The 23550-nt window shown below is 36.7% G+C and overlaps 1 protein-coding gene across 1 annotated transcript in view; it reads left to right on the top strand.

The window, feature by feature from the left end:
- Positions 1-2911, top strand: part of LOC140238970 (ATP-dependent translocase ABCB1-like) — a 36056-nt gene extending 33145 nt beyond the window's left edge. The window contains exon 23 of the mRNA XM_072318865.1: positions 1751-2911. Within this exon, the coding sequence (XP_072174966.1) occupies positions 1751-1948 (198 nt within the window). The 3' untranslated portion in view covers positions 1949-2911. The remainder of the gene's footprint in view (positions 1-1750) is intronic.
- The last annotated feature ends 20639 nt before the right edge of the window (positions 2912-23550 follow it).

The raw sequence follows: 23550 nt of genomic DNA, 5'->3' as shown, positions 1-23550 counted from the left end.
GGTCCTAAACTGTTGAATAGTTTGCCAGCATATTCACGAATATTTATATCAACATAATCTTTTAAGAAAATCTTAATGACATGCTGATTTTCATCGTAGTGTAACTATATCTTAGAACTGTATGTAAAGCGCGTAGAGCAGTTTTTCAATTCATTGTGTCCTTAACCCTAACCAGGCCGGGCTTTTTTTGGGTGTTCTGTGGCCGGGGAGGAGTTGATTCACCCCCCCCCCCCCGATATCTCGGCCATCGATCGCGCAATCGCCATGAAATTTGGCACGTGCATTGCCTGTGGCGTATTCTACCACGCTATACAAAAAGAAATGGAAATTTTCGTCATAATGATTAATTATGCTAATATATGCATGAAATCATACATTTTGCTCTAAATCAGAAATTAAAGCTCCTAGAATTTTTATTCTTTGTGAAAACATTCTTTGTAGCATTCCTAACAATGTACTTGAAAAAAAAATTTGATATCAAAATAATTTCTTATGTATTTCATTGTTTTATGAATTTCTTATGTATTTCCCTGTTTTTTCGACCTTTTGTTTTATCATTTTTTTTCCGCAAAATTTATGACAGAACCTATTTCAAGCATAATTATGCTAAAATTAATTAGTTTCAGCCTATAAAAGTGAAAATAATCATATCTTTATGAAAAAGAAGAGAAAACTCCATTTGCGTAGACTTTATACATAAAATCACGTTTTTGAGCCATTTTTGGCCTGACAGGCATGTATGTAACGTCATGCAGCGTCCTAACGGTATGCGCGATTTTCGCGAAAATGGTGTCAAAAGATGCGCGAGACTTGAAAGTAAAAAGTCAGCAAACGGCGCGGTCAAAAAATTTCGCGTGGCGGAGTAGTCGCGAAAAATGTCGGGGGGGGGGGTTGATTCAACCCCCCCGACCTTTTTAGGGTTAATGAGATCGTATAATTTTTTGTTATATTCAATGCGTATTGTTATTATTATTATTATTATTATTATTATTATTATTATTATTATTATTATTATTATTATTATTATTATTATTATCATTATTATTATTGTTACCATCATCATGCATCAACATCATCATCATTTCTCGCTTTTTTGAAGTTATCGGGTTCAAAAAGGCATGGAACACGAGTTCTGAGCTCTCGCCTGCTTGTCTTCTCGGGGACACTTTGGTATGAGCTTCAGCAACAATCTAAATAGAAATCCGAGCGAGACGAGAGTTCACATACCGTAGAGGCGGACCTTTTCAGGTGTTCAGACACACAGGTCTGTACTAGTATTATCATTGTTGCCATAAAAGACAACACGCCCCGAGACATTGTTGTCTCGTTGCAAAGGTTCTTTTGTGTTGGTGCACTACCCAGCGGGTATTTCCCTTCGTCTGGTATGTTTGATAGCTCACCCTATATTTTTCCACTGCAAACTGAGTACCCATATGATATTAGCACATAGGTCCCCCCCCAAAAAAAAAAAAAAAAAAAAAAAAAAATGTCTTACCACTGTTTTCGTTCCAATTGTACAAAGCGATGTTGAAACCAATATTTGGACATATACGAACTGAATTCTCGTACAGTTGTACATTGAACCAAAGTACGAGAATCAAGAAATAAATTTGAGGGCATACAGCACAATACTGCACGTCCACGCTTAGTGGCAATGCAAAGGGGCGGGAAGTCACAATCATAACTTCCATAAGAGGTGTGCACTTATGTGACGAAATTGAATTCCTCTTATCCTTCTGTTGTCGCCCAGATCGTCCAAGAAGCTCTCGACAACGCCATGAAAGATCGAACCTCCATCGTCATCGCCCACCGCCTCTCCACCGTCAAGAACGCCGACGTCATTGCCGTCATCAGGGACGGCGTTGTCGTGGAGAGTGGAAGTCACGAGGAACTGCTAAAGGCCAAAGGTCACTACTTCACTCTGACCGGAGGGCTGCTGACTGAGTGACGTCATACTTCAGCAGCTATGAACACAGATATATTATGAACCCATTAGGCTCGGTTTACGCGCATCACACTGTCGGTTATGGTGGCCCGTGCCACCAAACTGGAGCCCAGATCTGACATTGCAACAGTTGAAAATGGGACTGGAATAACACCATTATAGCCGAATATTTACAAAATTTACACAAGGAGTGCACCTGTTGTTGCAAAATTCATTTAAAATGGTCCTGATTTCGTGTATGGGATATGCGCACAGTGTGTCCTAAAGCAGCAGTGGTTTCAACCAAGTTTCGAACATCAGAAGGGACGGAAATAGAGTTAACTTGAATTCAAAGGATAGGAATAAAATACTGATGTAATTGAATAAATGTATTAGATGGATTAGAATAGGAAAGAATTGAATTGAACTGAATTGAATGGAAAAAGTATAGAACTGAATTGGACTGAATTGAAGAGAGAAATCGAAAAATTATCTCGCACATTTGCAGACATATTACGTTGCTATCAAATTAAAGCAGCAAATGATTTAATCGTAAGAAATCAAGTAGTCACATTATGGAACGATGTATTACTCGAAAATCATATCATAGCGGATGTGCAATTTGTGTGCGTAGAGATTACTGGCAACGAGTCCAGGATACTGAGATATTTCACTTAAGGAAGTACATGTTTTATCTGGCAAATTCGTACTCACGAGTACTTAAGCCAAATAACTCAACGCCAAGCAATTTGGGCCGAACTCAAGTGTCAAATGACAGTCAAATAAAAACAATAGAGAGCTATATAGAAAGGCTATCAATTTCAAGATATGAAAGTGCAATTTCACGATTTTGTCAATCGAAACTGTAAATAGGGGGTTCAATAAAAAAGATGCCAACAAAATGTCATTCGAATTTACCCCGGCTTTCCCGTCTGCGGGCGTCCAAAGATGCAAACACGGTTAAGAAGATGATATGTATAATATTTAGATATAGGCCCTACATTGTACCAAACTCTGCAGTTTCATCAGCAAGATGCAGTCAGTGGTTCAACCACTCCCAGACATACCCGCCTCAAAGCCTAGCACGCCAAGTAACTGACTAGGCTTTTGAAGGAAATGAAAAAAAAAGAAAGATATTAAGCAAGATGTAAACATTTCTGTGCATCCCCACCCTTCGCATACAAAGCAGACAAAAAACGTGAATCATACTTAATAATATGAATCATTCATTACTGAGACTTGTGACTTTACAATAATGACGTAATGATTATATGGTCAGCCAGCATGAGATTGTTGCCATTGATGTGATTGTGGATGTTGCAATTGATGTGATTGTATAGGTAATTATTTTTTGAATCTGAATATGACTGATCACTGAAAAAATCCCTCTTAAAAACAGCAGATTGAGAACAGAAACAAAATCGGGGTCTTAAAAAGAAAGTCTGTCTCTAAGGCAATGTTGCATGAAATTTATTGCTGGAAATACGAAGTTGTGTTCTTGTGCATTATTATGAAACTACTAAATTTGTTATTTTGACGCGTCTTTGCCTTAAACTCGACTGGTGCGAAATTGAATGGAGACAATTTTGTACCGCAAGAAAGATTGAATCTGTTTCTAATAATTGTGATGTCGTGTGCACAAAATTAAAAGTTATTAACCCCTTGAAGACTACTCGCTAGAAGTCTCGGACAGGTACCAAAGGTGCCTATGGGAAACATGTGATAAAGCCAACCCAACTAGTCCTCGACGGGTTAACAGCGAATTTGAACGAAGGGAAAATAGGAGTGAAGAGAATCGCTCGAACATGAATGCTTGTGTATGCATGCTCAGTAGCTTTACAGTCTGAACTGGATTTTCGACCCACAAGTTTTCCAAAACAGAGCGTACGTTCTGTCGTTGAAGCAAATCAGGTGTGCTGTGTCACATTGCGAGTGAGTGTCAAGAATAACAGTGATAGGTATATATAGATAAATATCCATGAGTATCATGAATATGAATAAACAAAATGAAAACAGGCCCTACGTTTAACAGTTGAATCCAGGCCAGTGCTTGAATGAAGGAGTGAATTCTTTGCTTTCTTTAGTCAGAATTTCTTTTAGCTGCATGTATATCATGTAATATATATCATTTATATATCTTTCCATCTGTAATGGTGATTACGTACCATTTGGTACTGGAAGTACATGTATATAATCTAATTTTTGACAATAATTGTCTTTGATCTCTACTTTTACATGGACAACAAAATGCGATGAATATGTATTTTTGATGATTTTTTTTGAATATCAAGCTTGTTTGATAAGTTTAAAGCGAATAGAAATAAAAAGAATTTCTTCTGATTACAGCTGTCATCATGTTTATGTGAATTCTTGTTTGATAATGCTAAACGCTGGCCCGTTGATATGAATCTGATAATAGCATGTTTGTGCAATGAATGTGCATGTGTCTTTGACACGAAATTCCAAACCAGTTTAAAGTTAGTTTCAAAAAGAGGTAAGATATGACAAACGCAGCAGTGAAAATTCGATCCAAGTTGGAGTAAGGATAAGGGAGTCTTGGAATTTCAATCGTTCACTTTTCTTTTTATTTTGCACAACAGTCCTTTTACAGTTGATATGACTATGTAAATTAGTGAGTTATGATGTCACCTCACAATTTTCCATTGATCGTGTAAGAATAAAAACATTTGTTGCACATTTAAAGTATTGATTCATTCAACTCGGCTGCGCCTCGTTGAATGGATCGTTTCATCTTTCACCTCATGAAATTGCACTCATAAACATTCATTATTTGTATAAAACCTAGATAAATCCCTGTCAGTTAATTGATTGGTTTTATTGATCATTCGTCCCATCTAACAATTACGTCATCATTCGTGCAATTGTGGCTCTTAATACCGTGCATATACGATTTGCTCCATTGCACGCACGCCGAGAGCCCGGCACACTACAAAACGCTTGCGTTTGCAGTGTGTACAGTATACTATCATGTGAGCACTCTCTCGATCTCAGATCCCGCACATTCTTTTTTTTTTCTTCTACATTCATGAAACATCAAATGACAAGGATCTTTTTTAGGTGTTACATCAAACAAATAATATATATTTTTTTAATATTCTTGCAATGGACAGAATATTCCGATTTTTCTTCTAGTGAAAGTTGACATAATTTATGTTCATTCAACCCGGCTGTGCCTCGTTAAATGGATCATTTCATCTTTCAACTCCTGATATATTCTCTCCATGGCACTCATAAACCAATATAAACATTTATCATTTGTATATCATTACAGATTTCTGATTGTTTCGAATGCGTTTTTGGAGTTTCATGGACTTAAGAATCAGCAAATAGACATTCTGATGATCTAATACTCTATAAACACACACCACTAGAAACGATTCCACAGTTTTTTTTCCACTAAATAATAGAAACCACCAGGACAAACAGAAAGCGTTTGAACATACTTCATTAGATCATAAAGATCATTAGAAACCATCACTTACCATAGAACAAATTCTTCATTATAACCTAATGAAGCAAAAGGGCCTATATAGAAAACAACAGGCCCTATAGAAACTTGGAGTGCATACATGTACAGTCAATAAGAAACTGATTTCCATCATTGTGCAGAATTTTGCTTCACAACGAATTTTAGCCAAGACAGTAATGATTGCAACATATTTTGTTTCCTTCCTGAAAAAAAAAATGTGGAGCAAAATGTTGCACCCAACAAATCTATCACATAATGCTGCCAGTCTGGAATTTTTCGAATTACACGATTACACGATTACACTTCCATATAAATTGAAAGACATAATTTTAATACCAATTCGACGACAATGTTGTTTAGTCCATAGTGACATACGGGGAATGAAATAAAAATAACAATAAAACAACATGTATAGACAGGTTTGATCATGCATTTAGCTTAAATCCTTCATTGTGTCTGTGTCTGTGTATGGTGTGTTCTACGTCGTTTCCATTACTGGGCAGTCCAATCGCTTATTCTTATTCATTCCATAAAATTTGTACATTTTTATCATGTTTTCTGAATTCCTGTAGGTTTGTAACGGCTCATTGCAGAAATCTAACAATCAATCATATAATAGTTTTCTAATGGTCAGTTATGTTTGAATAGGCTGTACAGCTGTATCTCCAATGGTTTTTTTAATGGTCCAACAGATGATATCTCTAATGGTTTCTTATAGTTCAATAGGCTGTATCTCTAAAGGTTTTCTAATAGGCTGTACATAATTATCTTTAATGATGCAGGCCTATCTCTAATGATTATCGAACGTTCCAATAGGCTGTCTCTCTATAGATTTTCGAATGTTCCAATCGACAATATCTCTAATGGTTTTCCAATGGTCCAACAGGCTGTGTCTCTTAAGATTTTCTGATGGTCCAATAGGCTGTATCTCTGAAGGTTTCCAAATGGTCCAATAGGCTGCATCAATAATGGTTTCTAGGGGTCCAATGGGTTGTGCATATCTTTGCTGGTTTTTCAATGGTCCAATAAGCAATATCCCTCAAGGTTTTTTTAATTTGTCAAAGAAGCTGTATGTCTATAAATGGGTTTCTAATGGTCCAATAGGCTTTACATAGTTATGTTTCCTTAATTTCTAATAGCCCTAAAGGCTGTATAGGATATATTTCACTGATTTTCTAATGGTCTTATAGGCTGTATCTCTACTGTTTTTTCTAATGGTCCGTTAGGATGTATCTATGCAGATTTTCGTTTATTCCAATCGGCTGTATCACTAATGGATTCTAATGGAGTGATAGGTTGTACAAACCTTTATATGATTCTAATGGTCTAATCAACTGCATCCCTAAAGTTTTTCTATTGATCAAAAAGGCCGTATCTCTAAACGTTTTCTTATGGTCCAATATGCTGTTATATCTTTACTGGTTTTCTAGTAGTCATGTTTGTATATATCTTACTGGTTTTCTAATGGTCAATACGCTGTATCTCTGATTGTTTATGTATGTTCCAATAGGATGTCTCACTAATGGTGTAGCTGTATCTCCAAATGTTTACGTATATTTCAATAACATGGATAGGCTGTATCCCTAATGGTTTCCAATGATGCAATAGGCTGTACATATCTTTACTCATTTCCTAATGGTTCAATCATTCAGGCTGTATTTCTAAAGCTTTTCTTTAAAGAGGATGGCTAGTAACTGATCAGTGGGAATCAGTGGGAATGCTGGGGGATGATTGTGCCAATCCTTGTGGGATTCATTTAAGAGTCTATTATATATCTATTGTTCTGTAAAAATCATTTGCTTCAGAACGGTCTCATATTCAAGTAATGTGCAGTTTAATGTTTCCCGGTTAGCATGCAATTACTGTGACGGGGCGATTAAACTGCACATTACTTGAATATGAGACCATTCTGAAGCAAATAATTTTCCTACAACAATATATATATAAAGTACTCTTAAATGAATCCCACAAGAATTGGAACAATCATTCCCCACCATTCCCATGGATTCCCACTGATCAGTTACTAGCCATCCCCTTTGCTCCGGTAAGCTGTCAGCTGGCTGTATTTCGAATTTAAGGTTGCTAATCGTTCAATTGGCTCTACATATCTTTACTGGATTTCTAATTATCCGACAGGATGTATATATCACTGGTTTTCTAATGATGCAGTAGGCTATATCTCTAATGGTTTCCTGATGTTCCCATTTGCTTAATCTCTAACAACCGTCTAATGGTTTTCTAACGGTGTAATATGCTGTATATCTATCTAACAGTTTTCTTATGGTCCAGTAGGGTGTATCTCTAAAGGTTTTCTTATGGTCTAATAGGCTGTATCTCTTATGGTTTTCTAATGATCCAATAGGATGTACAATAGGCTGTATTTGTCGTGGTTTTCATATGTTCCAGTCCAGGGTTAGGCCTATATATCTAAAGGTTTCAAAAAGGTCAAATAGGCTGTTATCATACACATCTTACGTGGCTTTATGGTCCAGTAGGTTGTATCTCTAATCATTTTCCAACTTTCCAAGAAGCTGTTTCTCTCATGGTTTTCTATTGTTCGTTATAATTCTAATTGTCATATTTTATATGGATTTTTGACCCGGGAGGGCAGCTAACGGTGTGACTTAACGACTGAAAAAAGACTCATCCCTATCTTCCACAGCAGATTTCGTTTGTACAATGTAATGACATTTGCGTCTATTTATAGGTACAGCACTGTAGTCTTGCTTTGAATAATGCAGGGAAAGAGTGAAGAAAAAAAGAAATAAAATACAAAAGGCACAGAAAGAAAGAGAGAGAGAGAGAGAGAGAGAGAGAGAGAGGAACGAGAACAAGAACGAGAAACAAACTTGATTTATATCCATGGTACATAAAAAGGAATTTAAGGAATGTGTAATCTTCACACAACGCACACACTTTACAGTGTCACATGGGGTAAACACACGTCAGATCAAACGTGTACTCACACATTCTGTATAGTACCGCATTCTAACTAGAATTGTAAGCCTTGAACGAAGTGCGGTATATGATATACTTCGATGCATTTTTTTTCTTTCAATTTCTTTCATTTTGTTGTTGTTGTTGTTGTTGCTCAGTTTTTATTCACAACAATTGACTTCCGCGTCCCAGAAACTCGAACTTGCACGTATTTATAACCCCAGTCCATCCCTCTTTGGTCGCACTCTTCGCGAACTCGTGGTCGACGAAACGAACATGAACTCAGAAGCAACGAAACATTCCAAACGGCCAAAAGATGAAGTGCCGTCGACTGTCGAAGGCCAATGCTGCCAGGAAGAGTCTGGTGAAAATGTGAGTACAAATCAATCAAACGTGTTGAATTTATTCTTAATAGACCATGGGTTGCGTCCAGATTACCGAGTCATTGCGAAGAGAAAGCAATGCGATGGAGCTGCACCGTGTAGACGCATTTACCCCAAACCCCTAGTAATTGGTGCGAATAGCCTCTTGAATTACAGTATTCCGCTTGTTATCTTGAAGAATTTTTATTATGACACAATCAGGTGACAAATAGATCTTAAACTAAAGGTGTATTAAAGGTATTAAGTTTTACGAACTCTTTCTTCAATTGCAAGATTGCTGTCTCGTGTTTGTTTAAGTGTCTGTATGTGTGCATAACTGTCTTACTTTACTTTTTTGCCTTGTTTGCCTTTGCCTTGTTTTATTAGTTTTGTAACTAGATTTTTTTTCTTTCTATTATGAGGGGAGTGCAAACTGCAAGCTCCGCTTTTTAGCAGTCCCCACCATTTCCAACACTTTTCTTTGTCAGTATTAGTCTTGAAAAAAAAATCATTATATTACGATCAATATTTGTTTTCCTTGCATTGCTGTGTTACGTGTATTCAGTATTATTGCCTGTGTTAAAAGGAAATAAAATGAAATAAAATGAAAATGAAATGAAATTAATCTAGAAAGAATGTAGACCACCTAAAACCGAAAGAAAAATAAGGAAAAACCGGCTGGTATTTTGGATAGAAGAAAGGCGAACAAATGTCTGTTGTTGCAACACGGATTGTCGCCCCTACACGGATTGTCGCCCCCGTCACGGATTGTCGCCAGGCGACAATCCGTGACACTTGTACAGTTCCCAGTTTTTGACCTCGAAGGCGACAATCCGTGATGGCAAAAAAAATTGTTGCGACACGGATTGTCGCCCCGGGCTCGGGGTGGTTCCTCCGGTGGGATGGGTATGACTGGTAAGTTATGCGTATGTGTGCGTATGTGTGTGTGTGTGTGTGTGTGTGTGTGTGTGTGTGTTTGTTTGTTGTGAGCTGCATGATATGTGCTGTGTATAATTTGTAGGTGAGTACAATAAGTGGCTTGTGTGTGAGATTCCGTATAGCTGCGTGTGTGTGTGTGTGTGTGTGTGTGTGTGTGTGCGTGCGTGTGTGCGTGTGTTTGGAGTATAATAATACAATATGTAGAAACTGTGCATGTGTGGTGGTTGTATAGTGGTAGTGGTTTGTTCGTCTGTGTTCATACGTGTGCCTGTACGCGTACGTGTGTCTGTTTGTGTTTGTCTTTTACGGAGCCCGCCAGGTGACATGAGGGAAACAAATCTGCATGGATTATTGCGTTCCCTCGCAATAATTATTGCGTTCCTTCGTAATATTATTGCGTTCCCTCGCAATATCATTGCGTTCCCTCGCAATAATATTACGTTCCCTCGCAAATTCATTGCGTTCCTTCGCAATAATGATTGCGTTCCCTCGCAATAATTATTGCGTAGGAACGCAATCATTATCGCGAGGGAACGCAATAATTATTGCGAGGGAAGGCAATCATTATTGTGAGGGAACGCAATAATCCATGCAGATTTTTTTTTTTTCCCTCATGTCACCTGGCGGGCTCCGTAGTGTTTTGATATTTGTGCGAACAAACTTTTTTGAGCAGTAGGCACTACTGTGGCAATGAAAATGCCTTCAGCGTGTATGAGCACGTGTTTAAAGAGTTCACACCAGCGTTGATCTAAAAATAGTATGGGTGTGCCAACCAATATCAGCGGTGAGGCGGGCTAGGCGAGAGAGAGACCGAGAGAAAATACATACGAGGGAGGTACCCTCCCCAAATATTATCTGTCTTTGTTCATTTTTCACTGCAGTCATTTTCTTCCATCAGTCTTAACTACAACGTCCATACCACTATTCTTTGTCCCAGAATAGGTTTGGCATGCTTTATGCATGAGCGAATAATTTCCACACGCCGTAAATAATTTGTCAATCGTTAGTTGATTTTAGCACAAACGAACTGCCATTGCACACCGCTAATACATACGTAATACAAACAAACACCAACAAACACTCAAACAAATCCACATAGTGCAAATAAACCAACTCAACACTTTTTTCCTTGATATTTATTGATTTCAATCCTATCATTCATAAATCGACCCATTATGGGTGTAACATGAACAAAAAAGTTACAAATGGCAATTCGAAACAAACAAATCCATTTGTCAATTTATACTACAAATAATCTCACTTCAACATAGATAACTCGATTATAGACCAGCCCTACTAATAATTCCTTCACGAGAAAGTTTTGACATGTAGGGCCCTACCAAACCTATATTCCTTGAATATATTGGTTTGGATCATGTAACACCTTCTTACTTACAAGGTCATATACATAAAAAACACAAATACATCACACAAATCTAGAATGAAATCAATCATAAAAAACCCGACCACCCCCCCCCCCCCAAACCGAAACAAATCTAGGGCCTACACCTATCCTAAATGTTAAATCCTACCAACATCTGTCATACCATTTATAACTATCCTTCTTCAAATCCAATCCCCAACCCACCAACCCCTAATTAACCAAAACCTAAATCATCCCACACCCACATACACACACACACACACACACACACACACACACACACACACGAAGGTTCGTTATTCCGAAGTTTCGTTTTTTCCAAGGCTTCATTTAGCCGAAACACACAATTCCCTATACCTAGAGGTTCGTTGATCCAAAAATGAAATTCGAAATAATGAACCTTCGGAATAAAGAACCTTCGGACGAAGCCTTCAGAATAACGAACTTTTGCAATAACGAAATGTAACACCCTCCCCACATACACACGCACACCCGAACCGATACCACATTGTACATTCCTTCCTGATCAAACGACTTCCCAATGTTAATAAATAAGACATAATGGACCGTATGCAGAAAAGCAGCCCCGCCCGCACGCAAGCTCCGCTGCGAATTCATATGCAAATCCGCCTAACAAACTCATCAAAGTCAAAGCTGCTGATAAGATCAATATCAACGTTTATGCCAGCAACAGCTTACTAGGTACCCTCCCCACGCGCAGCTAAAAACACATACGCAAAAAGCTGACATAATAAACACATTCTTCCATCATATATACACACACACACACACACAAACGCACACACACACACACACGCACAAACGGACACTAAATTATCATGTGCACGCGCACATGCACACGTCCTTGAAACCTCACCATGACTTTTTACATGGCATATTTGCATGGATGTAGCCATGTAAGTTATGTGTTAGTATTTCAATGACTATGTCCAGAACGATATTACCCAGCAAAATGTGCTTCGAGGGCGGGCGACAATCCGTGCCGCCAGCCCTCGTCACGGATTGTCGCCAGACGACAATCCGTGACGGGGGCGACAATCCGTGCCGCCAACGCCCGTCACGGATTGTCGCCCCGAGCAGGGGGCGACAATCCGTGTCGCAACAGTCGGTTGATGAACGCGTTACAGACTTTCGGTGCTCGAGTACTCTGACTGAAATACGGCGTTACTATCATCTATAGTGGTATTACAAACTGCGTGTTCACATGACCCCTACGTTTGCACTATCTCAATTTCAGCTGAATATTATTTCAAGACTGTTCCCTAACTCTATTCAGTTATTATCATGTGCCGGACGCAGTGATTATCTAATTCATAGTATTGCAAATTCAAATTCACACTCTGTACTATCATAATTGTGTAATTGGTATTTACAGCTGAATCTTCTGATCTCACGTAGATCTGTTTTTCTTCTGCATACGTTTGACTGCATTTAACATCAAATTGTAATTTTTGAATTATTGAAGATCACATCGTATCACTTTTTCGTCTGGAAAAGTAATGATCAAGAATAAAACTATTGGTGTTTTTTTTTTTTTTTAGAAGCCCAAGTCCACTGAATTCAAATGAATTCCATATAAATAATGATTATTTATATGGAATTCATTTGAATTTCCAATAGAAAACACAAAGAAACAACACTTTTTCCTGCCCGTCACGCCTATGTAGCGTTAATTGCGAACAATCACAATTTAATACAAGAAATTATCTAACGGTCTGATCCAACAAGCCGACACACACGAGACATACGGCCCACTATCTCGATATCGAAAAAAGATCCATGAGTCGTGCATTTTATATGAGTTTGACAGAAGGTAAACAAAACCTCGAGTCCGACAGTGGGCAAGAAGGGCCAACGAGACCGACACTGCGTATACATTAAGACCAATAATGTCATGCTGGTGGGCCATTTTTGCGTAGTGTCAGTCTCGTGGGCCTTATTTGCGCAGTGTCGAGCTTATGGACTGTATGAATCGTGGCCTGCATGCTTTGTGTGCACCCTGCTTAACAACGTCTCGGTGTGTAATTGTTTGTGAAGAGTATTACAGTTAAGCTACCACCAAGATTGATGTTAAGGGTTGGCAAAGTTCCTTGCATGAGTGCCCACCTCGCGAACAGGTGTCACAAACATTTGCCTTGACACTGGGAATGAAACAGCAAATGAAATAAATGCTTTATTACAGTTTGTGTTCACTTATTCACGTTTTGGCTCTATCACATCAATGGTTAAGAGCACAATACCCGAGAGAAGTCACCTCTTTGTCCAGTATGAGGAAGGAAACCCCAGAGTGTTTGCAGATTTTGGGGCCACACTTCTGACCGACGAGCAATCCCATCGGTTGGTGGATGTGGACCCCTCGGGAGTAGCGCATCAGATTGGACTGCGGTGAGTTGCCTTTTGAAAGTGGGATTTACATCTACATTATGTATGACTCTAGTTAATTTTCAGAATATCGTCTGTTACCATGGCAATCGTCTTTGCTTATCATGTATATGATATTACAGTGCAACTTACTATGTTACTGATGTGCTTTCTTTTTCAAAATGAATGTCAAGCAGTTAGCTATACGCCCACAAGAAATGTGAAAAGGGTTTGAAACTGTAAAGGATATGAATACGGCATTCGGATAAAGAAACTCATGTTTACTTCTTTTGGCTTAAAACATGAAACAATAAAAAAAAAACACCAAACAAACAAACAATCTCATAACAATGCTGAAAGGCTGTAGTAATGTTCAAAATACTAGTAGTATACTACTACTATTTCATTATAATGATGGCCATAATGCCCCCCCATGGGGAAGAGAAGGATATATATATATGTATATATATATATATATATATATATATATATATATATATATATATATATATATATATACATACATATATACCTTGGAGCGGAATTTTATACTTTTGGTTATTGTTGTGGTTCTTATAATGTTATTCTGGTATTTTCCCATACACTTTGGATCTTGTGATTCCCAGTGTTGCAAGTGATGTCCTTGGTATATGCATTACTTTTTTTATACATGAAAATGGAAAAAAATATTGCAGAGTAATAATTGCAATAATCTTTGCACCTCAGTTATGTTTGTGTCATACTTTTGTGAACACAAAGTGGAAATGAATTCATATGAAATCAAATCAAGGAAAAACGCAGTATCTACATGACATGTCTGATGCAAATAAGCATATTGCGGGGGATGTATGATAGCAATGGTAGTGAATATGAATATGGATGCTATTAGCCACTTAAATGACAAGTCCAATTTCATATACATATTAGGATTGAGAGAGTGCATCAATATTTGTAGAACACATCAGTGAAAGTTTGAGGATAATTGGACAATCCGTTCAAAAGTTATGAATATTTTAAATATCTGCGCAGTCACTGCTGGAAGAGAAGACTCACATGCGTACAACTATATAAGGAAAATAAAAAGAGAATTTCACAAAACTTTACTTTTTGAATAAAGTGCACATTTCTTCGACTTGCTACTGACGTATGTTAAGGGTAATATAATTCCCCCTGCCTTCTGAAAGAGAGAAGTCGACTGTTCTTTTGTTATGCGAGAAAAATTGAAATATGTTGAATTTTCTTTATTCTTTCTTTATATCGTTGTACTCATGTGACATCACAAGCTATATTAGTCTTTTCATCCAGCCGTGACTGAGCAGAAACTTCAAAAATTCATAACTTTTTAACGGATTGTCCGATTTTGCTCAAACTCTCACTGATGTGCATACTAATATTGCTGCTTTCACTCAACCCACACTGTAAAAACATGGGTGTTAGATTTAACACCACGGGTGTTAAATCTAACACCGATCAAACTTCAATAAAGGACCACACCCACAGGTGTTAAGAATGCACTGTGATGGTGTTGAAAAGTGTTCACCTGACACTTCGTGGTGTTAATTTGACACTGTACCAGGTGTTATTTTGACACTGTACTGGTGTTAATTAAAAAATGACACCACATGGTGTTGATTTGATACTTGTTGGTGTTAATATCAATGGTTTAACACCCGTCCAGCTTCAATAAGGGACCACACCAGCTGGTGTTACTTTGGTGTAAAATTATTTTCACATTTTTTCAAAAATCTAGTATTTCAACGTAAAATTCTTGATCGTCTTGTTTAAATTAAAAATCAACAAGAAGTGCAGTTACTAAGAAACTCTTCAAAAAACAGTTTAAAATTTGGAAATGACACCCGGGGGTGTTAATTTAACACCATAAATGAGCACCGAAAATTTAACACCAGCTCGGTGTTCACTATTTAACACCGGACTTTTTGCAGTGCACAGTCTATGAAGGTGAACAGAACTTGTCCTTTAAGGTCCCATCTCCTTGCCACCAGCTGTGGGTTGAGCGAACTCTAGATATTTATACTCATTATCATGCATTCCTTGCGCTTCAGAGACTGTGAAATGTATTTGAAAAAGGAACTGAATTTCTTCTTGTTTCATTCGTACTCTCATAAGGTACAACGATGAAATCTTCTTCTTCAATGGCGTCAACGTGCAAGACGTCATCCATAGCTCTCTGGTAGACGCCATCAGAGATGCCGGACCAAGACTGCTGTTTGTGAGTAATTCTTCTTCATTTTTTTTTTTGAAAGGGGGTGTTAATTGTCTGAACTGAATAGTCTTACATGCTGCTAAATTGTGTAAATTGCCTAGTGCAAAATGTGGCTGATGAAAAATTGCAGTTGAGAAATGACGATTTCAAGGCATTATTTACCATTTGTAGATGAAACAAAATCCCAGTTTTAGTGCTTCAAATAGTTCTTAAATGTGAGCTCGGGACAAAAACAACCAATGTGAAAATGTGAATCAGTATAATGAATTTTAATTATTGTTAAATATACCAAATGTGAACAATAGTGATAATAAAACTGTTTCTAGACTAAACCATGTACAGTTATGGTTAATGGAGGAAATAATGATATCTCTGTATATTTTAGCTTTGATTGGGAAATTTTTATATGTATAGGATGCTTTATGATACACCTGACCTACCCATATGCCAGGGCTCCACACTAACTTTTAGTTTTGGTGGCCCAAAGGCAAACATCCGACCTTCTTTGGTGGCCCGATCAGGCCATGAGAGAGTAAAATTTCCAAAACTTCTGCGCTCTTCAGTGTCTACTTTGAGCAACACTGAACAAGTTGTCTAGTTAGGAAATTCCGCAAATTTTCAGATTGATATTCTGAATGTAAATGAGTGTAATAGAGTGTCCTCACCATTCATATAATTACCATTGTCGTTTTATTTCTAACTGCTACAATTTTCAACAAATTAGCATATTATACCGTTATATAGCTCTTGGTAAATTCCTAAATTGCTATTTCGATCCGTATACCTTTTCCTCTCTTTCAGTGGGTAACAGTTATCAAGTCTCACATTTTCCCATTAATCTTGTCGTTGGTTCTCTTTATACATCACTAGGCATGTAATACGTGTCTACTTCCCTTTACATCCCGTATGCTTTTCCGAATATTATCTTTGCTATATCTTGATGCAACTGTCATGATAGTGATCAGGGAGCTAATAAGGAAGCTAGAACTAAGGTCATGAATGTTTTTTTTTCCCCCACCAGCGCATGAAGTTTAAACCAATAGGCCCGAATTCACGAAGGTGGTACAAATGAAACCATGGTTTAAACCATGGACAAAAACCATGGAGCGCCAAGTGTCCCATGGAACATTTCGTTACGAAATAAGTAATTTCGTCGATGAAATGACTATTTTGTAACGAAATGACAATATTTTGTAACTAAATGAACATTTCGTCCACGAAATGATAATTTCGTTTAACAAAACAGTCATTTTGTCGACGAAATGACTTATTTCGTAACGAAATATTCCGTGCGACACTTGGCGCTCCATGGTTTTGTCCATGGTTTAAACCATGGTTTCATTTGTACCACCTTCGTGAATTCGGCCATAGTGTCTGTTCTGACAAAAGAGCTTGAATGGAATGGTATCCGTGGTAACGAGAGGGAGCTTGAAGGGAACAAACAATGCTATGGAATGCTAGCCGCATTCATTTTTGTATAGACCCATTCTTCACTTCGTTCTCTCTCTAGCATGACGAGTAATGCTAGCCGCATTCCTTTTTGTATAGACCCATTCTTCACTTCGTTCTCTCTCTAGCATGACGAGTGATTTATTAATACGTATATCTATTGAAAGAGATTACGAGCCGTCTCCAGGGCAGTTCTTGAAAGAGGTTATCATACCCAATTGTGCTGCTATAAATCAAAAAGAGAAAAAAATGCCAAAGCTTCATCACAAGCTTGGGCTGAATAGGTAGCACGATATATTCCCCGCTTACCCTCCACTGACATTATACTCCGCCGACATTTACTCTGAAAATTGCGACAAAATACATTTCTAAGCGACATTTGCTTAGTTGACAACTATTCTGACGATATTATTTTCCTCAGCAGACAATTGCCCCGCCAACATTATTGCTCCAAAGATTTGAAATTCGCTCCGCCGGCAAGTGCTCGAGTAAGGGTTAGGGTCAGGTCATGTGCCAATCAAGCCTGAATTAAAGATAATAGTATATTCAAAAGAACGTTCGATTTTCATGAATTCTGTGTGAAACTATGAAATATAGTTTGGCAAAATGGATAATGTCATTAAGAAATTATTTTCCACGAGTGGTGTTTCTGTTTTGAGTCAACCATTTGTAAGAGATGATATGGGTGAACAGTCGAGTTATTTATCATAGATTTATTTAAATGTTTCACTGGTTAGTGTCCAAAAATACTAGCATCCGATTATTCATTTATTTATTTATTTATTTATTTATTATTATTATTATTTATTTATTTATTTATTTATTATAATTATTATTATTATTATTATTATTATTATTATTATTTTTTTTTTTTTTTTTGGGGGGAGGGGGTATTGATAGCTAAATGACGGAATCTCAGCTCTTATTCCTCGTGTGTATCATCACTATTTAGTATTGTGTAAAAGGCCTAATGAGGTAGGGGGGGGGGTGTGGGAGGGGGATACTCCCTCCCTCTCGACGGATGTTTTGCGTTTTTAAGATTGAAATAAAGCGATATGAAGAACAGTTTCTGTGGAAAATTCGAAAAATTGTCATTCCCCAAAGAGTCTTCAGTCTATAGAGGGGACAAGGCAATAGAAGGGCGGCAAGATACCCCTCCCATTTTCGAGGGAGATGTTTCATTTGAGAACTGAAATTCAACGAATGATGAACACTTTAGTTGGAATACCTGGAAATTTGTCAATCAGAGATGTGTAGCAAGTCTGCAGATTTTGAAGGAGACCAAGCAGGAAGATGTGCAGGAAGATATGCCCTATGTTTTTCCTCTCCTACACGAGGGAGATTTTGTATGTTCAAAATGTAGCCTTATAGTTTGCTATTAAACTGGGGGGGGGGGGGGGAGCGGGGAGAAGGCGTGGGAGAGCGCTATCTCCACCCTTCCCATCTGGTATGAGCTTTTACCTTTGTAGAGTTAAAATTGAGCTAGGATTATACGTGAAGAGTGATAGAGGAAATAATAATGGTAACAATAATGGAAAATAGTGGAAATGACGATATGAACAATTATCATACGATACATTCATACGATTTTCTCACATACATTTTTCATATGATACAGTAAATATACAAATTTGGGTATATGCATAGAATAATATAGTAGATGTATCGGACAAAGTATGCATATGTGGTTGAGGTAGTCGATACCTGAAAAACTGAAGACTGACCAATGGCTCTTTTGTTCCTCTTTGAGATACGGATAACTTGCTTGTTTTTTGTTTTTTTTTGTTCTAAATGCTCTTACAGTGCGCTTCATAACGCTTTTTCTTCAGTCGTTTATTTTTCAATTCTCTTATAGGGAGGGATCCGGATTACGAAACAAGAGCAGAGCTCCAAGGTGGAGAAAGGATACGTGTATGTTCGTCTTGGGGCTGGGGGTAAGGATTTTTTCAAGATTCAAATTTATTTTCACTTCCATCAAATAAACAAAGAAATTATATACATTGCATACGTACAGGATATTTGAAATAATTGCAGAATGTGATTTGACAAAGTACATATGAAAATGAGAAGCAGATGAAGAAAAAAAAACTGCAATTATATCTTTGTGAATATATACATAAAGCGTGTAATACAAGTCAACTAATGATGAGGATGGAAGTGGAGGGTCCCACCATTAAGAAGCAGAGCTTGTACAATATGGGACCCTCAGAAAACACACAAGACAGCAATATAAAACAAAATAAAACGAACCGATGTCAACTGACATCAAAATAATTGGGAAGGGGAAAAGTAAGAACAAAAAAAAAAAGAAAAAAAGCGGAAAAAACTACAGCATGTGCCATCGTGGACGTAAGCAATCTGGATTCCATGATGTAAAATAAGTGATGAAATACAACCTGGATTGAACATAATGCAAAATTTTTTATACATAATTATATTGGTAAGAATGCAGGAAAAAGAGAGAACAGACACTTCGATATATGCGGAACACTGACAGGAACATAATTGTAAGGAGGACTTATGTAAAAAAATTAAAATAAGTTGATAATAATTGTTTAATAAACAGAAAAATGATGACTTGACTGAGATGGGAAAACGAAACTAACTCGGTTGGGTGTTGTAAGATTTCAATAAAAATAACTTTAATTTATTCTTGAAGGAGTTCAGCGATTGAGCTGTTGTAATATTGTTGTGAAGTAAATTACAATACTTTGGCCCATTATAGATGAATGTGTTTTGAGCCAACAAAGTTCTCAGAAATGGCAAATGGAAGTCATTTGATTGCCTTGTTGGATAATTGTGAACGGATTGATTCCTTTGAAACATTGTTTCGAATATATTTGGAAGATTTTTTTTTGTTATAATTATACATAAATTGTCCTAAATTAAACAAATACAAATAATTAATTTTCAATATTTTATGCTCATAGAATAGTGGGTCAGTATGGGACAAAAATGCAGTATGACATATGATACGGACTGATTTCTTTTGCAATAAAAGTAATTTATCTAAAAATGTTTTATATGTATTTCCCCACGCGAGAATACCGTAATTTAAATATGGCAATATTAAGGATGAATATAATGCGGGATGTAAGCAGGGACGACAAAGGAAAACAAAATTAAAGCTTATTAATTATACCAATATTGCGTGAAATAATTTTACATATACTGTCAATATGAAATTTCCATGAAAGCTTATTGTCAACTGTTATTCCAAGATATTTTACATGGGAAACATTTTCGAGTGGAGTACCATCTAAAACAATGTCAACAAGTAATGCCTCAGTAGAATTACTAAAAAGCATATATTTTGTTTTTTGAAGATTAAGAGATAAATTATTTGCTTTTTTCCACTGGGCAACATTATCTAATTCTGAATTCATTGTATTAACAAGGGTAAGAAGATTATTGTGCGAAAAAAATAAATTTGAGTCATCTGCAGAGAGAATGAAAGAAAAAAACATCTGATGATCTACAAAAATCATTTATGTAAACATTAAACAATAGTGGACCTAATAAACTTCCCTGTGGAACCCCACATTTAATATCTAACATTTGTGAATTACAACTATTTAGAGAGACATATTGTTTCCTGTTCATGAGGTAGCTCCTGAACCACTCCAAGGCCTTCCCACGCACTCCATAATGATGTAATTTGTTAAGTAAAATATCATGATTAAGGTGTCGAAGGTCTTGGAGAAGTCCAGGAACAAACCTATCAGATGGGAAGATTTGTCGATAGTACGTGCTACTTTTTCTATAAAACTCAATAATGCATGTGTAGTGCTGTTTCTCCCTAAATCCAAACTGAGAATTCGAAAATATATTATTGGATTTAAAAAAAACTAATAGTTCTTTTCTAAACAATTTTTCAAGATTTTTTGACAATGTACTTAACAAAGAAATTAGTCGGTAATTATTTACGTCTAATTTGTCACCTTTTTTTTAAACAAAGGGATGACTTTTGCTGTTTTCATACTTTCAGGGACGGTGCCGTTCAAAAGGGATAAATTAAATACATGAGCTAAAGGATCCGCAATTGACGATATTACTCCCTTTTTTGGAACTAAAATCAGAGACAATATCAATTATCTCCTGAGTGTATGTTGGATTTAAGAATATTAAACTAGAATTTGGTGGACCCCAAAATTCGGAAAAATGTTTTGTGGAGGGAGGAATATTACTTGTCAGGCTTTCCCCAATTTAAGAAAAATGATTATTCAAAATATTACAAATTTGATGAGGATCTTCTAAAATCTCGCCATCGAATCTAATTTTTGTAATATTTGACTTGACATTTGATATATTCATGGCTTGCTTTAAAACTTTCCATGTACTTTGCGTATCATGCCTGTAAAATTGTAACTGGTTAGTATAATTTTTTCTTTTCTATACGTATAATTTTCGTCAAAGTATTCTTATAACTAATATATTTCAACTTTGATTGCTCAGTACGTTTCATTTTAAATCTGTAATATAAATCATTCTTTCTATTTATGGAACGCAAAAGCGATTTTGAAATCCATGGAAGCCTAGATATCTTTTTTATAATTAGCTGATTTTTGTCTACGTTTTGGAATACAAATGTCCAAATGTTGGATAAAAATCTTCATAAAATATTCAAAAGACAAATTAACATCATTTGTATCAAAAATACAGGACCAGTCTGCAGTGTCTAAACTAGCACCTAGCCTGGCTATATTTTCATGTGTGATTCTTCGTTTAAATAAACGGTTGTATTCATTATTAACTGTCTCGTTTAGAGAAAAACCAGTCGAGATGGGGAAATGATCGGTGATATCTGAGAGTACTACAAAAGAATCGGGAGGAGGAAGAATGTTACAAAAAAATGTTATCAATAAGAGAAACGGATTCATTAACTATACGTGTAGGTTTAGATATTAAGGGTAAGAAAGAGGCAGATAAAAATATGTCCAAAAACTCTTGCGACATATCATTCTGTTTTAATAAATCTATATTAAAATCACCCATTATAAAACAATTTTTATTAATAAAAAGTGGGTTTTTAACCAAATCCAAAAGATAATCTAAAAATGATTGAATATTCGCGCTTGGTGGTCTATATACTACACCTATGATTATATTTTTACTGCCAGGTACTGTGATTTCAATAACTAAAGACTCAAAGAAATCATTCATAATGAACATACATGCAAGCTGAATTCTAATTCCTTTTTTTTTTTGGTTTATATATGATGAAAAGGGAAAAAAGTATAACTTATTCTTACACCTCTCCTTAACCCCAATCCTTTTCTCTCTTTCAGATTTCCCCCTTTCCTCTTTTAATTCTTTGCTCTCCGGATCTTCCCTTCCCGACAGCAATTACATAGTCCAAAAACAGAAAGATAATTTTATGTAGGTAGAATATGAAAGCACGTGTTTTAGTGTGCGAATCACAGGAACGCGTGATTAAGCAGTATGAGTATGTGTAAATCTGCGTGTGGGTTTTTGTGTTTGTGTGTTTGTTTATGAGTGTATGCATGTATACTCATAGTTATACCATCACAATGTAACACGTGATGCTTTGTTAAATCATGCAATTCAACTTCGGAGGCACAACATTTTTCTAAAGTTGACCAGTATTAAGAAAACCAATCTTGGACCGCATACACTATAGGATATTGTAGTACGATAAAATAAATCCATGCTTACATACTCGTGTCTGAATAAGAAGCATTATATTACCGCGTAGTGTATCATGCACTAAAAAAACAAACAAACTATATGCAAGTCGGTCTAGATCTGTCGCACATGATATTTTTCTTTATATAAACTCCTTTACATTTTCATCGCATCACACTTTGGAACAGGATATAAGTAGAAAGGGAGAGTTATGGCCCGTTTACACCGGGCACGGTACTGGCAACGGGCCGGGTTTTTGCTATGGTGCGCCAAAAGGAACCATGTCTGGTTCTGTTGAAAAAAGAATAAATGATTCGGTCCAAAATCACCCAAAATCGTATTCTTATGTCAAATCAAGAGCAAAAAAAAAAAAGAAAAAAAAAATCAACAGTAGATGATTAATTTTGTAACAAAATTATCGGCGGGTAAGTGATATTGTAACAGAACCAGACATGGTTCCCTCTGGAGCACCACAGCAAAAACCCTGCCCATTGCCCGTTACCGTACTCGGTGTAAATCAACTGTAAACGGGCCTTTGATTTTACTGTCTTTGTCACTGTTCGGGAAATTAAATACCCATCGATTTCGACTCCACATCTCAGTTTGGATCCTGCACTGTCTTCAAATTTCAAATTAGGGAACACCTTCAAAAGAGAATGAAACCCAAAGGATAAATGTGGATTGAGTGCATGTAGCAATAGTAGAACATTCAGTGAAGTTTGAGGGAAATCTGACGATCGTTCCGAAGTTATGATTTTTAAAGTGGATGTGTTGGATGAGAAAACTACAATATGTAGCGACGTCAAGCATGAA

This window comes from Diadema setosum, chromosome 15, assembly GCF_964275005.1.
Source record: "Diadema setosum chromosome 15, eeDiaSeto1, whole genome shotgun sequence".
NCBI lineage: Eukaryota > Metazoa > Echinodermata > Echinoidea > Diadematoida > Diadematidae > Diadema > Diadema setosum.
Note: the sequence above shows the minus strand (reverse complement) of the source record. Positions and strands in the feature narration are given on the sequence as shown.